The 20,964-nt window shown below is 36.3% G+C and overlaps 1 protein-coding gene across 1 annotated transcript in view; it reads right to left on the bottom strand.

Moving 5' to 3' along the window:
- CEP350 (centrosomal protein 350) overlaps nucleotides 1–20,964 on the bottom strand; it is a 157,570-nt gene that overhangs the window by 79,611 nt on the left and 56,995 nt on the right. Inside the window, 10 exon segments of the mRNA XM_044001415.1 lie at nucleotides 1,825–2,011; nucleotides 9,319–9,394; nucleotides 9,396–9,459; nucleotides 10,585–10,735; nucleotides 15,154–16,205; nucleotides 18,241–18,260; nucleotides 18,262–18,321; nucleotides 18,323–18,363; nucleotide 19,237; nucleotides 19,299–19,960. Of these exon segments, the coding sequence (XP_043857350.1) occupies nucleotides 1,825–2,011; nucleotides 9,319–9,394; nucleotides 9,396–9,459; nucleotides 10,585–10,735; nucleotides 15,154–16,205; nucleotides 18,241–18,260; nucleotides 18,262–18,321; nucleotides 18,323–18,363; nucleotide 19,237; nucleotides 19,299–19,960 (2,314 nt within the window).

The following is a 20,964-nucleotide window of genomic DNA, read 5'->3' as shown; positions in this document are numbered from 1 at the left end:
GAGTTCAAATGCAGCCTCAGACATTTATTAGCTGTGTGACCCTGACCCTAGGCAAATCACTTAACCCTGTTTGCCTCAGTTTCTTCATCTGTAAAATGAGCTGGAGAAGGAAATGGAAAACCACTTCAGTATCTTTGCCATGAAAACCCCAAAATGGAGTCACAAAGAATTGGACATGACTGAAAAATGACTGAACAACAAAAAAGACAACTTATAATTTTTCATATGCATTAAAATAAGACTCATCTGAGTCACAAAAGAGCTAATAAGTCACAGATAAGGCATAAATAAAATTATATATTACACAGGATCAACAATCATGAATATATACATGAAAACATCTGCACATCTAGTTTCTGAAAAGAATGTCATAAGAGATACTCATTTTCAATGAACTTAGTTTCCTCTTGGTGAAGGAACAATATTAACTAGTTATAGTAGTCAAACAAAAAGATTTATCTTTAAACTGACTTCCACTTAGATCCATATTCAGTAATAGCACTCTAGAACTTATCTATCTCTTCCCAAGCCAGGAGCCTCTTTACCAAAATGACTTTCTTGTGGTTTCTACTCAAAGAGTTACAACAATTTTTCAGATAACATTTGATTAGACTTCATAAAGTTCCAAATGTGAATGAATAGGGAAGATACAACTCATGTAACATGAAAAAAGAGAAACCAATCATTTTCTTCCAATCACCTTAGAAAACTTTAAGGAGATGAGGTTGAAAAAACTGTTTGAAGGGTTTAATGACCTCAAAGTAGGAGATCATGTTTGGTATAAGCAGTATCCTGCAAAGAGGCTAAAAGAATATAACAATCAGACCTAAAGCATATGGAGATTCACTAAAGGGCAGAGTCATTATGTAGAGACTAGCCATGAGGAGGTACCCACTAGTTCCTGAAGCATCCAATTACATTTCTAAATAGCTGAACCCATCAGGAAATGATTCTTTGTATCATGCATTAATTTGCTTCTTGTAAAACTACCATTTAATGCTCTGAGTTCTGCTTTCTGGAATAACCAGAACCAGTCTAATTCTTTTTCCACATGAAAATCTTTATAGTTACAAAATGACAACACTACGCATGTGTCTACCCCGGACAGAAGGACTAAGTACCTCCTCATTCCTACACACTACGCCTTTTTCAATTCAGTCCAAGATGAAGTTCTAGTCTTGGCTGCCATAGCACATTGCTGACTCATGTTCAGCAACGAACTTTTTTAGACAAAACTGCATACCACACTTCTTATGTTTTCAAAGTCAGTTGTTGAACTCATGTAAGATATTATATGTCATTAAATTTCATCTTACTGAATTCAATTAAATGCTTTCTTGAAATCTTTTAAGGAGATCTGGAGATATCCAAAATATTTTGGCGATTTGAAATGTCTAAATCCCTAAAAGAAGGCAGAATATGTCCACTCAACATGCACTACTCCATTGCCAGCTCTGTGTATTCTACAAAAGGCATACTGTAAGATATATACAGAGTAGATGGAAGCTAACTTCAAAGTGGAAGATTCTACATTATAATAGAAGTGACTAGAAGCAAACAGTGCTGTGACCAGCAATCTGATGAGGAGGTTCTAACAGGCTAGGTAAAAGATGATCAGAATAAAGTTATGATTATAAGGATAAACAGGAAAGAATGAATTCAAAAGATGACAAAAGAAGAAAAAGCACATGATTTGCAACATGCTTAATGGGAATGATTTTGCCAAGCCGAAAATTATCTCAAGATTTCTTATTTTTAAAGTAAGTGATACAACAGCACTAAGCTTTAATAATATATAAATTAAATATGTAAAATAATCTTTACCTCATAGATTGCCCAGAAAGATTTTCCAAAGTGCTATCAGTATCAGAATACTGCTCATAATCATTTATGGGAATTTTGCTACCAGTCACCGGCTTCTTTCCCTTTTGAGACCCACGATCTGAACTAGAATGCATTCTTTCTTCTTCACGCAGAATGTTTTGAGCACCACCAGTAAATGATGCTAACCCTGAAACAAAAAATACTTGTAAACAAGCATCCACCTGTTAATACAAGAGAGCTAGTAAGTCATGGCAGATAGGGAGTTAGATCTGAGGTCAAGCTATAGACCTGGGTTCAAATCCCTCCTCTGAATTAGCATTTGTGTGACCCCAGGAAATTCATTTAACCTGAGTCTCAGTTCCCTTTTATGAAAAATGGGGATAATAATGCCTGTAATGCATACCTCATGGCTGTTATTAGGCTAAAATTATATATATGTATATAATTTTACAAAATAATAATTATACAAATATCAGTTATTGTTAATAGTAAATGTTACTAATAATACAACAATAACAACAGCTATAAAAATCAATTTAATAAACAGTTACTAAGGACATATGTGCCAGGCACTGTGCTAAACTCTAGGGATAGAAAAAGAGGCAAAAGACAGTCCTTGCAAAAGTAATAAACTGCTGATGGAATAGTGAACAGGTCCAATCATTATGGAAAAGAGTTTGGAACTATGCCCAAAGGACTACAAAACTGCACATATTCTTTGACCCAGCAATACCACTACTAGGTCTATATCCCAAAGAGATCAAAGGAAAAGGAAAAGGACCTATATGTACAAAACTATTTATAGTACCTCTTTTTGTGGTGACAAAGAATTGCAAACCAAGAGGATGCTCATCAATTGGGGAATGGATGAATGAGTTGTGGAATATGGTTGTAATGGAGGTGGTTTCAGAATAACATGGCAAGAACTACGTGAACTGATTCAAAGTGAGTGAAGTGAGAAGAAATGGGAGATAATTTTGAACAGTAACAGCAATGTTGTAATGATGAGCAACTATGAAAGACTTGGCTTCACTGATCCAATGGTCCAAAGGACTCATGATTAAAAATACTATCCAACTCTGGAGAGAAAACTGATGAACTCAGTGCAAATTGAAGTATATTTTCCTTACTTTCTTTAATTTTCTTGCTTTTCTTAGAAATATGGCTAATATGGAAATATCTTTTGTATGATTTCACAGGTATAATTGGTATCTTATTGTTTGCCTTCTCAGTAGGTATGGAAAAGGGTGGAAGGGAGAGAATTTGAAACTCAAAATTTAAAAAGAAAGTAAAAAAAAAAAGTCCTTGCCCTCAAACAGCTCACAATCTAATGGGTGAGACGACATGTAAACAATTCTATACAAACAAGCTATATTCCAGATAACTAGGAAATAATGAACAGAGGGAAGGTACTAGAATTAAGAGGAGTTGGGAAAGACTTCCTGTAAAAGATGGGATTTAAGTTAGGATTTAAAAGATGTCATGAAAGTCAGTAAGCAGAACTAAAGAGGAATAGTCTCCTAGGTACAGAAGACAGCTAGAGAAAATATCCAGAGCTGAGAGATGAAGTGTCTTGTTTGTGGAACAGGCAGGAGGCCCATGTCACTGGAATGAAGAATGCATAGAAAAGAATAAAACATAAGAATAGAAAATTTGGAAGGTCCTAAGTTATAAAGGGCTTTGAATGCCAAAAAGGAGATTTTGTATTTGATCCTGGAGGTAATATGGAGCTTTTGTAGTTTATTAAATACAGAGGGTGAAATGATGGGACTTGTGTTTTAGGAAAATCACTTTGGTGGCTGAATGGAAAATGGATTGGAATAGGGCAAGCATACCCACCAACAGACTACTGCAGCAGTTTAGGCATAAGGTGAGAGCCTACATCAGGGTGGTGACGTGTCAGAGGAGAGGCATATTTGAAAGATGCTGAAAAAGTGAAATTGATAGGTCTTGGCAATAGATCAGATATAGAGGACAAGAGATAATGAGGAATCAAGAGATAATTCATGGTTTGTGAGCATGAGAAACTGGGAGAATGGTGTTACCCTTTACAGTTATAGGAAAGGGCTGGAGAAAAGGTTTGGAGGGAAAGATAATATGAGATCTGTTTGGGGTAAGATGTCTACTGGACATCCAGTTGGAGATGTCTGAAAAGTCAGTTGGAGATGTGAGATTGGGGCAATAAAGGTATATTGGAGAATCATCAGCAGAGAGATGGGCTGATGAGATCACAAAGTGGAGTAATATAGAAGGGGAAGAGAAAAGGACCCAGGACAGAATCCCGTGGGACACGTAACATAAAAGGATGTGACTTGGATAAGGATCCAGCAAAGGAGACTGAGGAGATATCAGAGAGGTAGGAGGAGACTAGGAGAGAGTGATGTCTAGAGAGAAGAGATTATCAAGGAGGAAAGAGTGATCAACAGTGTCAAAGGCCTGCAGAAAGTTTGAGAAGGCTGAGGATTGTGAAAAAGTCTACTAGATTTGGCATTCAGAGATCATTGGTAACTTTGGAGAGAAACAGTTTCAGTGGAATGATAAAATTAGAAGCTGACTATAGGATTTAACGAAGAGAGTGAGGAGGGCATTAGGTGGTACAGTGGATAAGCACTGGTCCTGGATTCAGAAGGACTTGAGTTCAGTATGGACCTCAGAACTTGACACTTACTAGCTGTGGACCCCTTGGGCAAGTCACTTAACCCTCACTGCCCTACAAAAAAGAGAGAGAGAGTGAAATGGGAGATAGCAGAGGCACTTATTGTAAGATAACCTTTTCAAGGAATTTAGCTGCAAAAAGTAGAAGAGATATATAGGACAATCCTTATTGGGGATAGAAAGATGAAGTGAGGGTTTTTCAAGATGGAAGAGACATGGAAATGTTTGTAGGCCAACAGTGGGGAAGCCAGGAGACAAGGAGAAATTGAAAACAAGTGATAAGAGTGAGGATGAGAAGGGAGGCAATCTGTTGGGAAAAATGGGAAGGAAATGAGATTGCTCAAGTAGGTAGAAAGGTTAAACTTGGTATGGAGTAAAGCTATGTTACCATGAGAGAAAGGGATTAAGGGGGAGATAGTGACAAAAGGCTCCTTTAGCAACAGGAGATGAGGAAGAGGGGGAAAGGAGGAAGCTTACAGTGGATGGCCTTAGTTTTTTCTGTAAGAATCACTGTGGGGGCAGATAGGTGGTGTGGTGGATAGAGCACCAGCCCTGGAGTTCCAGGAGGACCTGAGTTCAAATCTGGCCTCAGCCACTACACACTTACTAGCTGTGTGCCCTGGGCAAATCACTTAACCCCAACTGTCTCACCAGAAAAAAAAAAATCATTGTGGAGAATAGAATAGTCAGTTGAATAAGGCAAGTAAAGAAGGACTGATTGACTAGTGGTGTGGAGGGCCCAGAAGAGGTGCCATAACATAATCTGTAGATGGATCCCGTCTAGAAGAGCTGTGTGATTTTCTCACTTTTATCCAGCAGCACTTGCGTAGGAGTTTAAGGTGGAGGCCTACGGTAGGGTATAATTGCAAATAATAAAAGAGGCTAGTGATTCATATTTGTATACAAATTTAATTATTCCAAAAGGCATTTACACAAATCATGCAAACTGATGAAACAAGGGCTGAGACTCATGAAGATAGCAAAAGATAGGTGCTTTTTAGACATTATTAGATATGCAACTCCTTACAGATTTGGGACTCAATTTTTGTCTAGTTACAAATCATGTAAGAAAGAATGTTTAAGCCTCTATCTAATCTTTATATTGGAGATAGCCATAAATGCCTCTTTTTTTTTTTTTAAAGCATCTCACAGAATAACAGAAATGTTAGAGCCAGAAAGAACTTTAGAATTCCTCTGGCTAAAACCCTGGTAATAAGCCACATTTACATAATGTTTTAAGACTTATTTCCTTAGTACAGCACTTTGAGGTAGGTAGTATGAGTACACACTGTGGTCCAGTCAAAGTGGTGTTCTCAGTGTTCCTCACCTACAGCATTCATTTCCTGTCTCCATGCCTGGGCACTGGCTATGTCCCATGGCTGGAATGTACTTCTTATCGTCTCTACCTATTAGAATCTCTAGCTTCCTTTCAAGACTCAGCTCAAGCACCACCTTCTACACAAGTGCTTTCTTAATCCTCCTAACTTCCCTTGTTCCCCCTAAATCACTTTGTACCTATTTTGGATATGCTTCTATAAGTGATAGCTGTTGTCTTTCCTGATCGAATATAACCTCCTTTGGGGGAGGTACTGTCTTACTGTATCTTTGTATCCCAGCTCCTAGAATAGTACCTAGCACATAAGAGGTGTTTAATAAACACTTATCGATTGTTTGATGAAGAAACTGGGCCTCTGAAAGATTGTAGCTTGACAAGGATCACAGCTAATAAGAACTTAAGGAAGAATTCAAAATTAGATGCCCCGATTTTAAGCCTTATATGTTCTTCTTCCCTATATAACACTGCCTACTTCTCATTGTGTAACCTGATTTTTAAGTATTGGCAGTCTGGGAAGAATAATGAATGAAGACTAAGTTCTAGTCTCAGCTTTGCCATTAACTCAGGTTCTCTCTTAATCCCTTCCTCCTCAGTGCCTCAATTTTCATATCTATAAAACAAAAGAGGTAGATGTAAGATCTTTTTACTTCTAAATTTCTGTGAGTCTATAATTATTATTATAGTGACTCACAGTTATATAGTAACTCTTTATCATACTGTGAGTTACTAAGTAGGTTGCCAGACCTAATGATAAAGAACACATTGACCAAGTATCCAATTGAAGAAATAATTCCACTGCATGCCTTTCCCCCCCAAAAGGCTTTTTCCTGAGATTAAAAAGATATTTGTCCGTCATTAAACTTTCTGACAGCTCCCTGTTAACCCCCTGATCTAAAGAAACAAACTGCATTCAGAATATTATTTTTGTAGTACTGGTAGGCCTGTTTACATATCTCTGAGAGAGGGTCCTACCTAAGGAGTAGAGGAAGCATTTACACGTCCAGTGAAAAAAGGCTACTTTATTGGATTGATCAAACATCTATATTCAACCTGGTTCTGCTACATTACGACACTTCTGATAAATGATTTTGCTAGGGCCTTTAGACCCAAAAACAGTATATATCACAATCTAGGTATACACAGGACTTTTAATAGGGAATATTCCTTCTGGTTATCACTTGCACCTTGCACCTGATGATGGAAAATGGTAAGAACACTAGATGACAATATTAGAAAAACCCGAGTTGCAGTCCCATCTCTGATTCTTATTAGCAGTTGTGTTGCCCCTGGCCAGTCAAGAGAGGGGATGGATTGATTCTACAAACTGTAGTGAACTTGACATTAATTCTAGGCAAGCTTGTTTGAACATATTATTAAAAGGATGTTTTATGATGACTAAGTCTACAAAGGCTCTTCAAGAACAGATCATGCATGAATATTCTCATTTCCTTTTCTGACAGAACTGAAAGACTGAAGAGATAGATCAAGAGAATTTTGTAAAGATAGTGTATCTGGATTTCAGGCATGATATTTTTGCAAAGTCTCTCACTATGTACTTTGGGGATGAAATGAAGCTAAATAGTACAGTTTAAGTGGATTTGGAAATTGTCAAATGACAATCTGAAGACTGCAATAACTTGGATCGTGGTCAACCTAGATGGAGGTTTCAGATGCTCAGAGATGTTACTAGTCCTGTGCTATTCAACACTATGAATGACTTGGAAATAGGATTAAGTGCTGTCTTTACTGAATGCGCAGGTGATACTAAACTGAGTATTATTATATCATTGAATAACAGTACAAAACAAAAGACCTTTATACATTACAATAATGTAAAGTCTCCTGAGAATTAAAATTGAGGATCCTCTGAAGGGCAATGGCATAAGCCAACTACAAAACAATTGCAAACTTGAAAAAGTGATGTAAAAAAGTCAGAAAATATATGATCAGAAAGCAACATAAAACTGGCAACGAGCAAGGGATAATGAAATGCTCTACTCATATACACGTGATATCAAAAGAATATAAAGGAGGGCTTCCAGAATGATGGGTAGAACCTCTGTGGTAAATGTATAATAGAATTCTGAATAAGAGTTGCACAGGCTAGGCAAACATGGATGAGTTATAATCTGTATCAATCAATGGAAGGAATACCTATATTGATGAGACCATAAATCCAATGAAAATCCTGAGTAAATGTAAAGTCTTACATGGAGGGTTAAAAAAACCCAACCTCAAAGTTCAGACAAGATTAATATGAGTCAACAGTATAACATGGCAACCAAAAAAGCTAAAGTAATCTTAAACGAAGTAAGAGAAGTTCAACATTCAACAGTAAGGAAAAAAAACCACTCATTGTACTCTCTTGGTTGGTCAGAATGAGTTTGGAGAAACACATTTCAGAAAGGGCATGAATAAAATTAGAGAATGTGCAAGGAAGAGAGAAACAGGACACATCATGAGAAGAGATCATGCCACATATCAATTCTAGAATGTAGAAGAAAAGATTTAGTAGAGACGTGACATGTTAAGTATTTGAAGAATAAAGAAGGAATGAGACTTGCTTTGATTGTCACTGGAAAACAGAACCTCTAACAATGGAAGCTAGAGATAGGCGTAGCATAAGAAAAAATTATAACAATCAAACCTGTCAAAGTGAAAATTAACTACTTCAAAGAGTAATGGATTCATTAATCCTGGAAGTCTTCAAAAGGATGTTAGACGGATATTTGCTCTAGCAGATCATAGAGGGATACCATTTTGGGGTATGAAGCTACACTCAATAATTCTGTTAACTCTGAGGTAACCTCAATTCTGTGATTTAGTCAAATCAAACAAAATAATATACACAAAGCACTTTGCAATCCTTAAAGTGTTATGTCTGCTACTATTATTATTTATGATCATTAAAACACTAAGTAAATTTTCTTATTACTGCAAGTAAACAACAGAATTCATTTCTCGTGAATCATGAATAAAGCATTGATTACTCTTATAATATTAATAGAGACATTTTAAGGTTTTCATTATAACAAAGGGTATTTATTAAAAAAGTTCACTATTGGGGCAGCTAGGTGGCGCGTTGGATAGAGCACCGGCCCTGGATTCAGGAGGACCCTGAGTTTAAATTCAGCCCTCACTTACTAGCTGTGTGACCCTAGGCAAGTCACTTAACCCCAATTGCCTCACCAAAAATAAATAAATGAATGAATGAATGAATGAATGAATAAACAAACAAATGGATGAATGAATGAATGAATAATAAATAAGTTCACTGTTAAGATAATTATAATAATTCCTTATCGAAAAATTATACATACTTAATAAAGTGATTAAATATTTCAAAGTATTTTTTTAATAGCAGGAAATAACATTAAGAATCCTTCCTTTCCTTTTGTGGACTATTACATTTCTGGACTTTTCCTCATTTCCTTATAAAGGAATAAAAGAAGACAGAGTATTAAAAAGTATAAAAGTACTCTCTACAAATGTAGAGCACTTACATTCTTTCTTTTCCTTTCTTCCTTTTTTTCCTTTCGAGGAAGTAGATGAACGAGATGATGTGACAGACTGAGTCCCCTGCTGAATGTTGGGATTTCCTGCTAGAAGACTCTTCCTGAATGCTTGAACTGCTACTACTGATACTATAATAAAATAGGGAATATTGTTTAAATTAAAAAATACATTAAATATTCACACATATCAAACTAAACACACACATACACACATTCCATTTAGCCTATAGAAAAGACTAAAGTCACTTCTTTTTTATTGTCTTACTATCACTATGCACTTCATCTTTCCTAAGGAAGCCATCTATATCTAGGACATTATGGAATAATAGAAAATCAAACTCACATTGTAGAAGTTAACCATTTTCCCCCTACTAATAAGCTCTTTCAGTACTATGATAAGGGAATCTATTTTTAATCTAGGGATGTGATACATTTAACATAATATTTATCAAACATAGCATGTCACTACTAGTGCAAAGACTTTTTAGAAATATCTCATTAAAAAGTTCATTTTACATACTTCTTTGCAGTTCTCCCTGTAATACATCTTATTAATCATTATTTTAACAGTTTTGATTGATAATTTCTTTCATTCTCGTATTCTGAGCAACAGCATGCCCCCCCCAAAAAAAGACTGCTGTTGAATATGACGAACAGATCAACCATATAATGACAAATTATGGGGAGAAAGCTTTTGTAGCAAATCTAAAGAAAGTGAAATGAGAATCTGATCTACCCAAATTATCCACAGAAAATTCAGCTTTTTAGTTTATTTGGTTTTGAACATTGTGTCTTCCTATTTCCCTATGCAATACGGTGCAGTGGCCACTCATGGGCTGAATCTCAATACTAATCAACACAGAAGTTTTGGCCTGCTCTTTTTTCCTCACCTAGGTCAGTTCGCCGCTCTGGGAAGCTTACCATATAACATCTAACCACCTTTAGCTATAGTAATATATTCCAGAACTCTCAAACTCAAGAGATCTACTGGTCTCAGCCTGCATAAATAGTAGGGAATACAGTAGTGAATCACCATGTACAGCACAGAAATTCAATTTTACCTTTTGCTCTTTTTTACACTTTTTTTTGCACTTTTTTACATTTTTTTTTACTTTTTACACTTTGCTCTGTGGCACCCTTTAGCAGACATAATAATTGAATAATTTTGAAAAGTAAATCTAATTTTCAAACCATTGCTATTATTTTTTTTTTTGGTTTTTTTATATTTCAATCCATACTCTCAAAGAATCTTACATAGGTTCATAAGCAGATTTTTTTTCTGTCAATGTTCCATTTGCTGGAGAGGATACAAAATCATCTTCATATGAAATACTGCCTGCATGGGTTTGTAATAGAAGCAAAGGCCGCAACACTGGTGATCCTTTATCCAACATATCTTCAAAACTGTCAAAAAGATATAATCAAGATGGAGTATATATGAATCATAGGTATTCTTCAAATATGAAGATTTTTCTCCAGGAAATCAAACTTTCAAACTAACCTTTAAAGCTACTTTTCAAAATAGATCTATGGCAATTTAATAGAATGGGAGGCTATAAGGAAATGAGGCTATCTGGTGAGAAGTAGAGCACCAGGAATCAGGTAGACCTAAATTCATATCCAGTCCTCAGACCCTGTGTAACCTTGACATGTCAGTAATCTGTTTGCCTCAGTTTCCTCAACTATAAAATGGGGATAACACCACCACCAAAGTGGGGATAATGACCAACTCCTCTCAGAGTTGTCATGAAGATCAAATGAAATGATATTTATAAACCATTTAGTACAATGACACATAACAGGTGCTATTTAAAATACTAAATAAATTTTTATTATTGTTATACCTGTTATTAAAAGAAGTATTCTTAGAGAAAATAAAATATCATGCACTGTATCTAGCACTCTGTTTTATTTTTAAATCTAAGAAAAAGTTTTTTAAAAAAAACACAAGAACCACTTTAACAATTAACATCAAAGCAAGTAACAGAGGATACAAACTCATCCAAGCACAGAAAATAATGGCTTTCATATATTCAAAGAATGTTAGGACCTAGAAAGAAGCTCACAGAGCATCTTGTCCAAGTCCTTTATTTAAACTGAAAAAACCTGCAGCCCATAGGTCAAAAAAGTGTGTAAATAGTAAAGGTATACTAGATAACTGAGATCTTCTGAATCCTAGTTCAGTATTCTGCCATTACTGAATTCTAAAATAAATGTAAGAAGCAAAAGCTATCAAGGATGTAGTGAAAGCTTCCACAAAGCACACGTAACACTAGAGGTGGGAAAAATTCTGTAGGCATGTCAGCAAGGGTTATCTGGATCCAGGAGAGAAGACAGCACCTGGAGCAGACCCTTGAAAAGGACTGAAGCCCCAACAGGCAATCACAACTTCATAAAACTTATATGAAAACTAGGTTTATTACAAGAGAAATGAACATGATGTGAACCCAAAAAGTTCATAATCCATACAGAAGTTTGCATTTTATAACAGCAAGATGAAGAGAGGAGGAGGTACCAGAAATGTCTACCTAAAGGAGCGTGGCATAGGAGGGGAAAAGGTACAATAAAGGTGAGCAAAGGACAAAACCCTTCCCCCTAAAGGAAGAAGCAAGATGATGGCAAAAGCCACATTCTTTTCCCTTTCCATTATGAAGATAGGATGATCTCCTTAATCTACCGGCATCCCAGCTGCACAAGCTATTCTCAGCCTAGTGCGAGACTAACCTGGCTCTAGCTTGACTCCCAACAGCACACAAGGAGTTCAGCTTGGGATGCAAACAACACATCATGTTAGCTGGGGAGTGGGAGTGGGGGGGGTGCTTCATCCTTAACACATTCAGGGCCTCTGGCATATTCTGGGTCCAATAATATGGCTACTCAAAAGACAAGTTCGAAGGCCCCCTTCCCCTTAACATTCCTTAACACATGGGGGCAGCTAGATGGTGCAATGGATAGAGCACTGGCCCTGGAGTCAGGAGTACCTGAGTTCAAATCTGGCCTCAGACACTTAATACTTAACTAGCTGTGTGACCCTGGGCAAGTCACTTAACCCCAATTGCCTCGCTAAAAAAAAACTAAACTAAAAAAAACATTCCTTAACACATGGAAGAAGAAAAGAGGAAAAAGGAATAGGGATAAAGAATTTCTGGTCATAGCCTCAAATTTTCTGGCTATAGTCTGACTCCTGCATTTTCAAATAATAAAAACCAATCTGACAATTTTGCAGACTAAGCTCTAAATTTATTTCTTTCTCACAATACTATCCTACTCCTAACAAGATCTACCACAATTCAAATGTATCAATTAGCAGATTCCATTTAGATTCACAACTGAACAGAAAACCTAAAAACACATACTACCTACTTGTCACTTTAAATTTCATCTGAACAGGCAGCGAGGTGGTGCAGAGGTTAAAGCACCGGCCCTGGAGTCAGGAGGACCTGAGTTTAAATCTGACCTCAGACACTTGACACTTACTAGCTGTGTGATCCTGGGTAAGTGACTTAACCCTCACTGCACCCCCACCCCCCCAAAAAAGAAAAGAAATAAATTTCATTTGAACTAGTTCATCTATTCCAGAAGTCAATTCCTATACATTTCCACCACTGTCTTATGAGAAGAAATGAAAACATAAAGAGTATACTTTCACTAATTAGAAAATTAATTTGTTAAATATATTACTCATATTTTAGTGGAGGCTTACAAATAACTCAGATGATGACTAGTATGGTCACTAGTAAGAGTCCACTATTTGAAAATATGCTCATTTCAAGTATGTTAAATAGAAACACAATGACAGAATGGAGATAGAGTTGGCTTCAGAGCTAGGAAAACGTACATTCCAGTCCTGACTCTTAAATATACTGGCTGTGAGATCATGAGAAAATCACTTAACCTTCTCAATTGACAAATGGTCAAAAGATATGAACAGATGCTCATAAAGTGGGAAATGGCTGAATGAATTGTGGTATGTGGTAATGGAATATTATTATGCTATAAGAAATGACAAGCAGAATGATTTCAAGAAAAACTTGGGAAGACTTACATAAACTGATGCAGAATGAAGTGAGCAGAACCAGAACACTGTATGCAGCAACAGCAATACTATATGATGAACAACTGAATGACTTAGCTATTCTCAGAAATACAATGATCCAAAAGAATCCTAAAGGACTCATAATGAAAAATGCTATCCACCACGAGAGAAAGAACTGATGGAGTTTGAATACAGATTACTTTTCTTCTTCTTTCTTTTTTTTTTATTTGAGTCTTATTTCATATAATGACTAATACAGAAATATGTTTTACATGATTGCACATGTATAACCTGTATCAGATTGTTTACCATATGAGGGAGGAGGTAAAGGAAGGAGAGAATTTAGAACTCAAAAAGTTTTTTAAAATATGAAAAAAAAATTTACATGTAATTGGGGAAAATGTTATTTAAAAAAAAAATACGAACAGGCAATTTTCAAAGAAAGAAAGCCAAGATATCAAGTAATATGTAAAAATGCTCTAAATCAGGGCTTCTTAAACTTTTCTACTTGATATCCCTTTTCACCTGAGAAATTTTTACACAACCCCGGTGTATATAAATATAAGAAATAAATAAACATAATCTTTTACTACTGCCAAATTTTTCACAATCCCCATATTCAGTTACATGACCCCATATAGGGTCGTGACTCAGTTTAAGAAGCTTTACTCTAAATCACTAATAATTAGGGAAATACAAATTAAGACAACTTCACACCCATCAGACTGGCAAAGGTGAGCAAAAAAATATGAGAAATTCTGGAGTGAATGTGGGAAATCAGGTACATTAATGCACTATTAGTGAAAGTTTAAACTGGTATAGTTATTCTAAGAAAGCAGTTTGAACTACACCCAAAAAGCTATTCAACTGTGACATACTTTTAGGTCTATGTGCCAAAAAGACCAAAGAAAAAGGAAAAGCATCTATAATTACAACAATATTTACATCTTTTGGTGGTGACAAAGAACTAGAAACTGAGGAAGTGTCCATCAATTGAGGAATGAATGAATAAGATATGGTATATGCATGTGAATACTATTATGCTATAAGAAATGAAGGGGATGGTTTTAGAAAAACCTGGGAACACTTGTATGAACTGATGCAAAGTGAAGGAAGCAAAACCAGTAGAGCAATATATACAATAATAGGAATAACAAAAGGACAAATCTTTGAAAGACTTAGGATCTTTGATCAGTGTAAAGACCAACCACAATTTCTATGATAAAACATGCTATTCACCTCCTAAAAGAGAAGTGATGGACTCAAGACTACAGCTTGAAGCATATTTTGCCTGGGGGTAGGGGAAGGAGATGATTAGTATGGTTAATTTGTTTTGCTTGACTATATTTGTTTATAATGGGTTTTATTTTTCATGTTCTCTCAGGAGGGAGAGGGTTTAAGAGGAGGCTCGCAAGGGAGAGAATTTTGAGCTGAAAATAAAACTGAATTTTTTAAAGTCACTTAATCTCTCAGTCCTCTAAGCAGCTCAAAGTCTATAAATTCTAGAGCAGTTGCTGACTTCCATTGGCAGAAAGAGTTTCCCTATCAATAGTTCCTTATGTCAATTAAATTCCAGGTCCTGTTCTCTACCTCTCCCAGTCCTAGGAAATGAAATATAGATAGATAGATAGATAGATAGATAGATAGATAGATAGATAGATAGATAGATAGATAGACAGACAGACAGACAGACAGACAGACAGACAGACAGACAGACAGATATAGTATGAAAATTAAACAATATATCTTAAGGTGCAAATAAGAAAAGATTTACTGATTTTCCTCACCTTTTCCATAGAGTTGATAAGACTTTGCAAAAATGTTAATGACACTATGTGGACTTCCTTTTGCCAATTCCTCCCATGATCCTTTGCTCTGTGTGCCACCTGTTTGTCCAAAAAGTGGTGAGAATTTCTCAGCATCTTTTTGAAACTCTTTGATAGGTTCATAGGCATTTCTTTCCCCAGCACAAAATTCCTTTTCCTTGAAGATTTCTGTCACCATCTTCAGAGGAGAGTGCCCACCCTTGCCTTCCTCTTCCTCAGAAAGGCTCCCCTCACTAAGAAGAGGTCCTTCACTAACTGAATCTGTGCTTGAATCATGAGATATTTTGACTTTGTCTTGCTCACGAACCTGGGTGTCAGAGGCAGGAGAATCAGTTTGCCTCTTATTTAACTGTGCTAGTAGTCCTTCTGATTTATGAGGTGATCGTAATCCAAAGTTTGAACTATGAGGCCTAATCATCTCAGGAAGTTTTTTAAACTCACTAAGATTTCCCACGCCAGGAAGATTATCATCAAAGCCTGTATGAGATACACAGGTCCCGAGCATCTTTTGAATTCTGGCAGAAAAAACATCTTCATTATCCTCTCTCACAGGTGGACTCACAGGCTTAGCCCAATGTCCATCATCCTGGGGACCTTGCTGCACATCATAGTCAGTGTTCCATGTTGTTCCATAATTAATGTTGGCGCCAGCTAATTTCTTGGCTTCATTTTCAATTCTGCTGGACAAAGAAGCTGCTGTTGCCTTTAGGGCTTCAATTCGGTCTAATTTACTTCTGTACTGGTTTGGACTAGGTTTTATCACGGCATCTTGCTGTGTAGTTGTTGAGGTCATGTACAGTTGTGGTGTCAAAGTCCATGGCCCTGTGCCTACACCTTGGTTTCTCCTGGTTGACAATATAGATTCAAAGTCCTTCTGCAAAGTGCCCACATGCTCTAGATCCAAAAGCTGGGAGAGTAAACATCCAGTTGCTTCAATAAGTGGCTGTTGGGGAGCATAAGTCCTAGGGCTCAACCTGTCTGGCTGCATCCATGCTGGTTCTACCAAATCACTCCTGGAAAAAAGCACCAATTAGGTTAACCAATGTATTCTTTATAATTTAAGACAACATGTTATAAACTACAAATCTAAATCATAAAATATAGTCAGATTAAAAATTTTAAACTGAGTATGTACATCTGAGACCCATAAATATCTTGTAGAAAAAATGTATGACTGCTATGTATTAATAGGAATACAGTACTCAGTCAGTCTGTGTTGCCTATTGGCAATTCTAGGACCAAATAATAGATGTTACCAGGAGGGAGATTTCAACTAAATATAAAAATATTTTCTAACAACAATAGAACAATATACTGAGTAGGGGAGGAGGGGCAGGGATAGGGACTGGGCTTGTGATTTCACTGGTAAGGAACAGCTATGTGAAGAAACTCCCTCTACCAAAGGAGCCTGGAACCTTCTATGAAACTTGAAATCTTAGAAAAGCTGCCTAGAGCACTGAGAGGTTAAGTGTATACCCTAGGTCACGCGGTCATGGTCTGAGAAGCAGAGCTCAGGACTTCCTAGCTCCAAGTCTAGCTCTTAATTAAGCCATTGTACAATACTATATAATTTTACTATATACAAAGGTGCAAAATATACAAATGTAGGTCAAGACATTTTAAATAGTCTGTATATCACTAAATATTACAGATGATAAGATTTCTCTTCTTAAAAAATTTCTAATACTTATAATCTTTTGATTTTTGAGTCCTCCAAACACAGAGAATGCACTCCAAAAGCACCTAACAACCTCCATTTAGATATCATGGGCTTGTAACAGTCTCCAGAGTAAGAAAACATAGTTGCAGCATAGAAACCCCTACTCTATTAGACAGACTCATAATATTTAATATACCTTATAGTATCTATTTTATCAGGTACTAGAAAACTATCTTTATTCCCATTTTAAAGAGAAGAAAACAAGAGCAGAGAAGTTAATGTCTTGCCTAAGATCATGTAGCTAAGAAAGAGCTCAACTCATTATTTTTGGACTTCCACTCTAGCACTTCTTCCATTCCATGTCAACTGTAGCAGTCTTTTAAGTGTAAGATCATGTGAATTAGAATAGGAAGGATCCTCAAGTTTACAAACTAAGGAGTCACAAGCATGTTGCCACTGATGGTAATGAGGAAAGGGCAAAAAGTTATTAAAATGTTCTTATTCTTGACCCAGGATCCTACTACAAAGCTATGCCCCAAGGAAGTCAATGATAAAAGCAAAGTTCCACACATAACAAAATATTCAAATCAGCACTCTATGCAGGGAAAACATCTGGAAAGAAAGTGGTTACCCACTTGACTGAGAAGAGTTTAATAAATTATAGTCTTTCATTATATTGGGCAGCTAGGTAGCGTAGTGTATAGAGTGCCAAGACTAAAACCAGGAAAACTGGAGTTCAATATCTGGCCTCAGATACTTGCTGGCTGTGTGACCCTGGCAAGTCACTTAACCCTTTTTACCTCAGTTCCTCTCTGTAAATGAGCTGGAAAGGGAAATGTCAAACCACTCCAGTATCTTTGCCAAGTGGGACATGACTGAAAACAAACTACACAACAACATATAATACTGGACTATTATCACACCAAAAGAAATAACAGATATGAAGAATTCAGAAAAACATAAAAAAAAGTTTGTATGAAATGATACAAAGAAGTTAACCAAGAGGATATAAAGAATGATGACGCATTTTCACAATGAAGACAGATTAAAGGGAGTTTTACTCAGATTTAGGGCAATAACTAAATAGTTCTAGAGAACAAACTGAACATACTCTCTCCTCTCAGGAGACAAGGGAATTAAGATGGGGGCATTGAAGGGAAGGGCATAGTGTTACGCAATGGATATAAATGGTATATACCTTATTAGACATAGTGGCTTTGTCAGTGAGCTTTGCTTATCTGTTTTTCTATGTTACAAGCAAAAATTAATGGGAGTGGGGATACAGGGAAATTAATATTATGTGTAAAACAAAAGGCACATTGAAACTTTTTAAAAATATTACACCTCATATTTATTTTGAATGGATCGTATTTCTCTCCATATCTTACCTTACAAGAGGTTGCAAAGGTTTCTGAGAGAGACATATCACTACTGGAAGATGCACTGGGGGGGCGTTCTTGTACTTTGTTTTTCTTTGTCAGATTCTCCAGATGGCTGGTAACCCGGTCTTACTACAGAAATCAAATTTATATAAGCCTTAACAAAACAGGAAATTCTTTATATTAAAAAAAAAAATTGTGCCCCTTCAGCTTTATTCCATGTATGCATATATTTAAAAGTAAAACCAATTAAATTTAGCTTTCTTTTAAGTGAAAGTTTAAATAAAAACAAGACCAATGAATAGCAATTTGTTCTCATCCAAGTATTATGAAATTAAGCATTACAAGGATCACAGTTAAATGTTCATATTACCATAAGCCATATCCTAGCCAATAGCATAATAAACCACAAAACTTTCTCCATCAAAATTATGTGAGAGAGCCAGCCCAGGATGTAACTAATAGCCTTAATAATGAATACAAAGGGGGCAGCTAGGTGGAGCAGTGGATAGGGCACCGGCCCTGGAGTCAGGAGTACCTGAGTTCAAATCCGGCCTCAGACACTTAACACTCACTAGCTGTGTGACCTTGGGCAAGTCACTTAACCCCAATTGCCTCACTAAAAAAAAATAATGAATACAAAGATTAATAGCCATCCTAAGAAAATTCAATTTTAGTTTTTATTTTCCTTTACTTATTTATTTATCCCCTAAACCTCCCTATCTTAGTTAATGCATAAAGGATCATTATCATTACCTAATCTTTTTTGAATGACTAGTATTTGGAATATTAGAAGCTATAGGTGGAGCAACTAGGTGGCACAGTGGATAGAGCTCGGGCCCTGGAGTCAGGAGTACCTGAGTTCAAATCCGGCCTCAGACACTTAACACTTACTAGCTGTGTGACCCTGGGAAAGTCACTTAACCCCAACTGCCTCACTTTAAAAAAAAAAAAGAAAAAGAAAAAAAGAAGCTATAGGTTATCTTATGTCAAGTAGCAAAATACCCTAAGCCCTTCTGAAATGATTTCCTTCCTCACTCTTTTTATCCTTAAAAGTATAAAACTACCTGTGGTTCTTGTGTAACATGTAGCTGAGGAGATGGCTCTTCTAATAAGGCTTGTTCTAGCAGCAATTTCGAGTAAGTTTCCTGAAGCCTTCTGGCTGCTGAAGGCTCAGAAGATGGTACATTTTTCACTTTACTAAATGCTTCCTTCTGTTTCCGGTAAAGCTCCTGCAGTCGTTTGTTCTTTTGTTCAGTTGCCTCTTTTTGAGCCATCTTCTCTTCATTCTGCCTCCTCTTCCTTTCCTCTTGTTGTCTAACAATGTACTGGCGTACTTCATCTGTATCATAGTGCCTTTTTTTAGAAATAACAGGAGGATCTTCATTAGCTGTTAACTTATCTGGCTTTCTTTTAACAGGGCTATGACTCCTAGAAGTTTGGGCTGGCACCACAGGCTTTTGATTCTGCCGATCCCCAGTTTCTTGCTTTGAAGCCTGTGGTGCAGAATCCAGCTGAAGATCATCAAGAATTCCACGAATTTCAACTGGCAAAAAGTCCTTATTTAAGGTGTCTTCCTCTGGTTTACTATCTGGGAGAGAAGCAGGCAATTTCTTGAAGTTATTCTCAAGCCGAACCCTACTTCGTGAACGTTCTGTGTTTCGTGCATGACGACGTTTATGTGAAATATCCAATCTAGGATCAGATTCTGCTCTTCCAATTTGGCCAACTGCAAAGTAAAGATTAGTACAATAGCGTATTATAAAATTTATTCCTAGTAATTTATTGCATTAAAAGATAAATTACATGATTTCTTTTCATCTTCACAGACACAGTCAAGTAAGCTAATGAAAAGTCATCTATAAATCTTAATGGAAAGAGAAATGCTAGCTTCTTTGCAAAAAAAAAAAGGAGAAAACAACTTTTTAAAAATTATATTTGGAAAATCTGCATTAAAAACATCTACGCCTTGGGGCAGCTAGATGGCGCAGTGGATAGAGCACCGGCCCTGGAGTCAGGAGTTACCTGAGTTCAAATCTGGCCTCAGACACTTAACGCTTACTAGCTGTGTGACCCTGGGCAAGTCACTTAACCCCAACTGCCTCACTAAAAACAAACAAACAAAAAACATCTACACCTTGCAAAGATAAACATGCACACACATACCAAACCTAAACCATAAAGACAACAAATGAAACCAAAGGCAGGTAAAAGTCTAAAATACTTAGTGCCATTTTATATGGCTTTATAAGTTTAGGGATTTCCTCTCAAAAGAAATGTGGATGAATATGCTACAGAATTTCCAAAAGAGCCATGTTTCTTTAGAAGTTTGTTATAATTTGACATCTGACACAAAAAGATTAAAATTTACTTCTAGCAACCCAATTTATCTACATAATCATGTTTATGTTTTAATAATACTTGCAGAAGATAAATGTTTTCATCTCCAGGAATAGCTTAAATATAATTTTAAATTATGCCCTATGAAGGGACGACCTCATATAGCATTTTACTTAAGTTCTCATTACATAGTATTTTATATTTGTCATATCTTCCTCCTAGACTAAGTTTCACAAGGGAAGAGAATGTCCCTAATTTAACTATACTTTTACTCTGAACCTAGCACAGTGCTTTCTACACAGGAGATAGTTAATAAATGCTTCCTTAACTGAACTGGATAATTTCTAACTGAGGGTAATTTTCAATCTATTTAGAACAGGACAGAAAGAGAAT

Source organism: Dromiciops gliroides, chromosome 4, assembly GCF_019393635.1.
Source record: "Dromiciops gliroides isolate mDroGli1 chromosome 4, mDroGli1.pri, whole genome shotgun sequence".
In the NCBI taxonomy this organism is placed as follows: Eukaryota; Metazoa; Chordata; class Mammalia; order Microbiotheria; family Microbiotheriidae; genus Dromiciops; species Dromiciops gliroides.
This window is presented reverse-complemented; position numbering and strand designations above follow the sequence as displayed.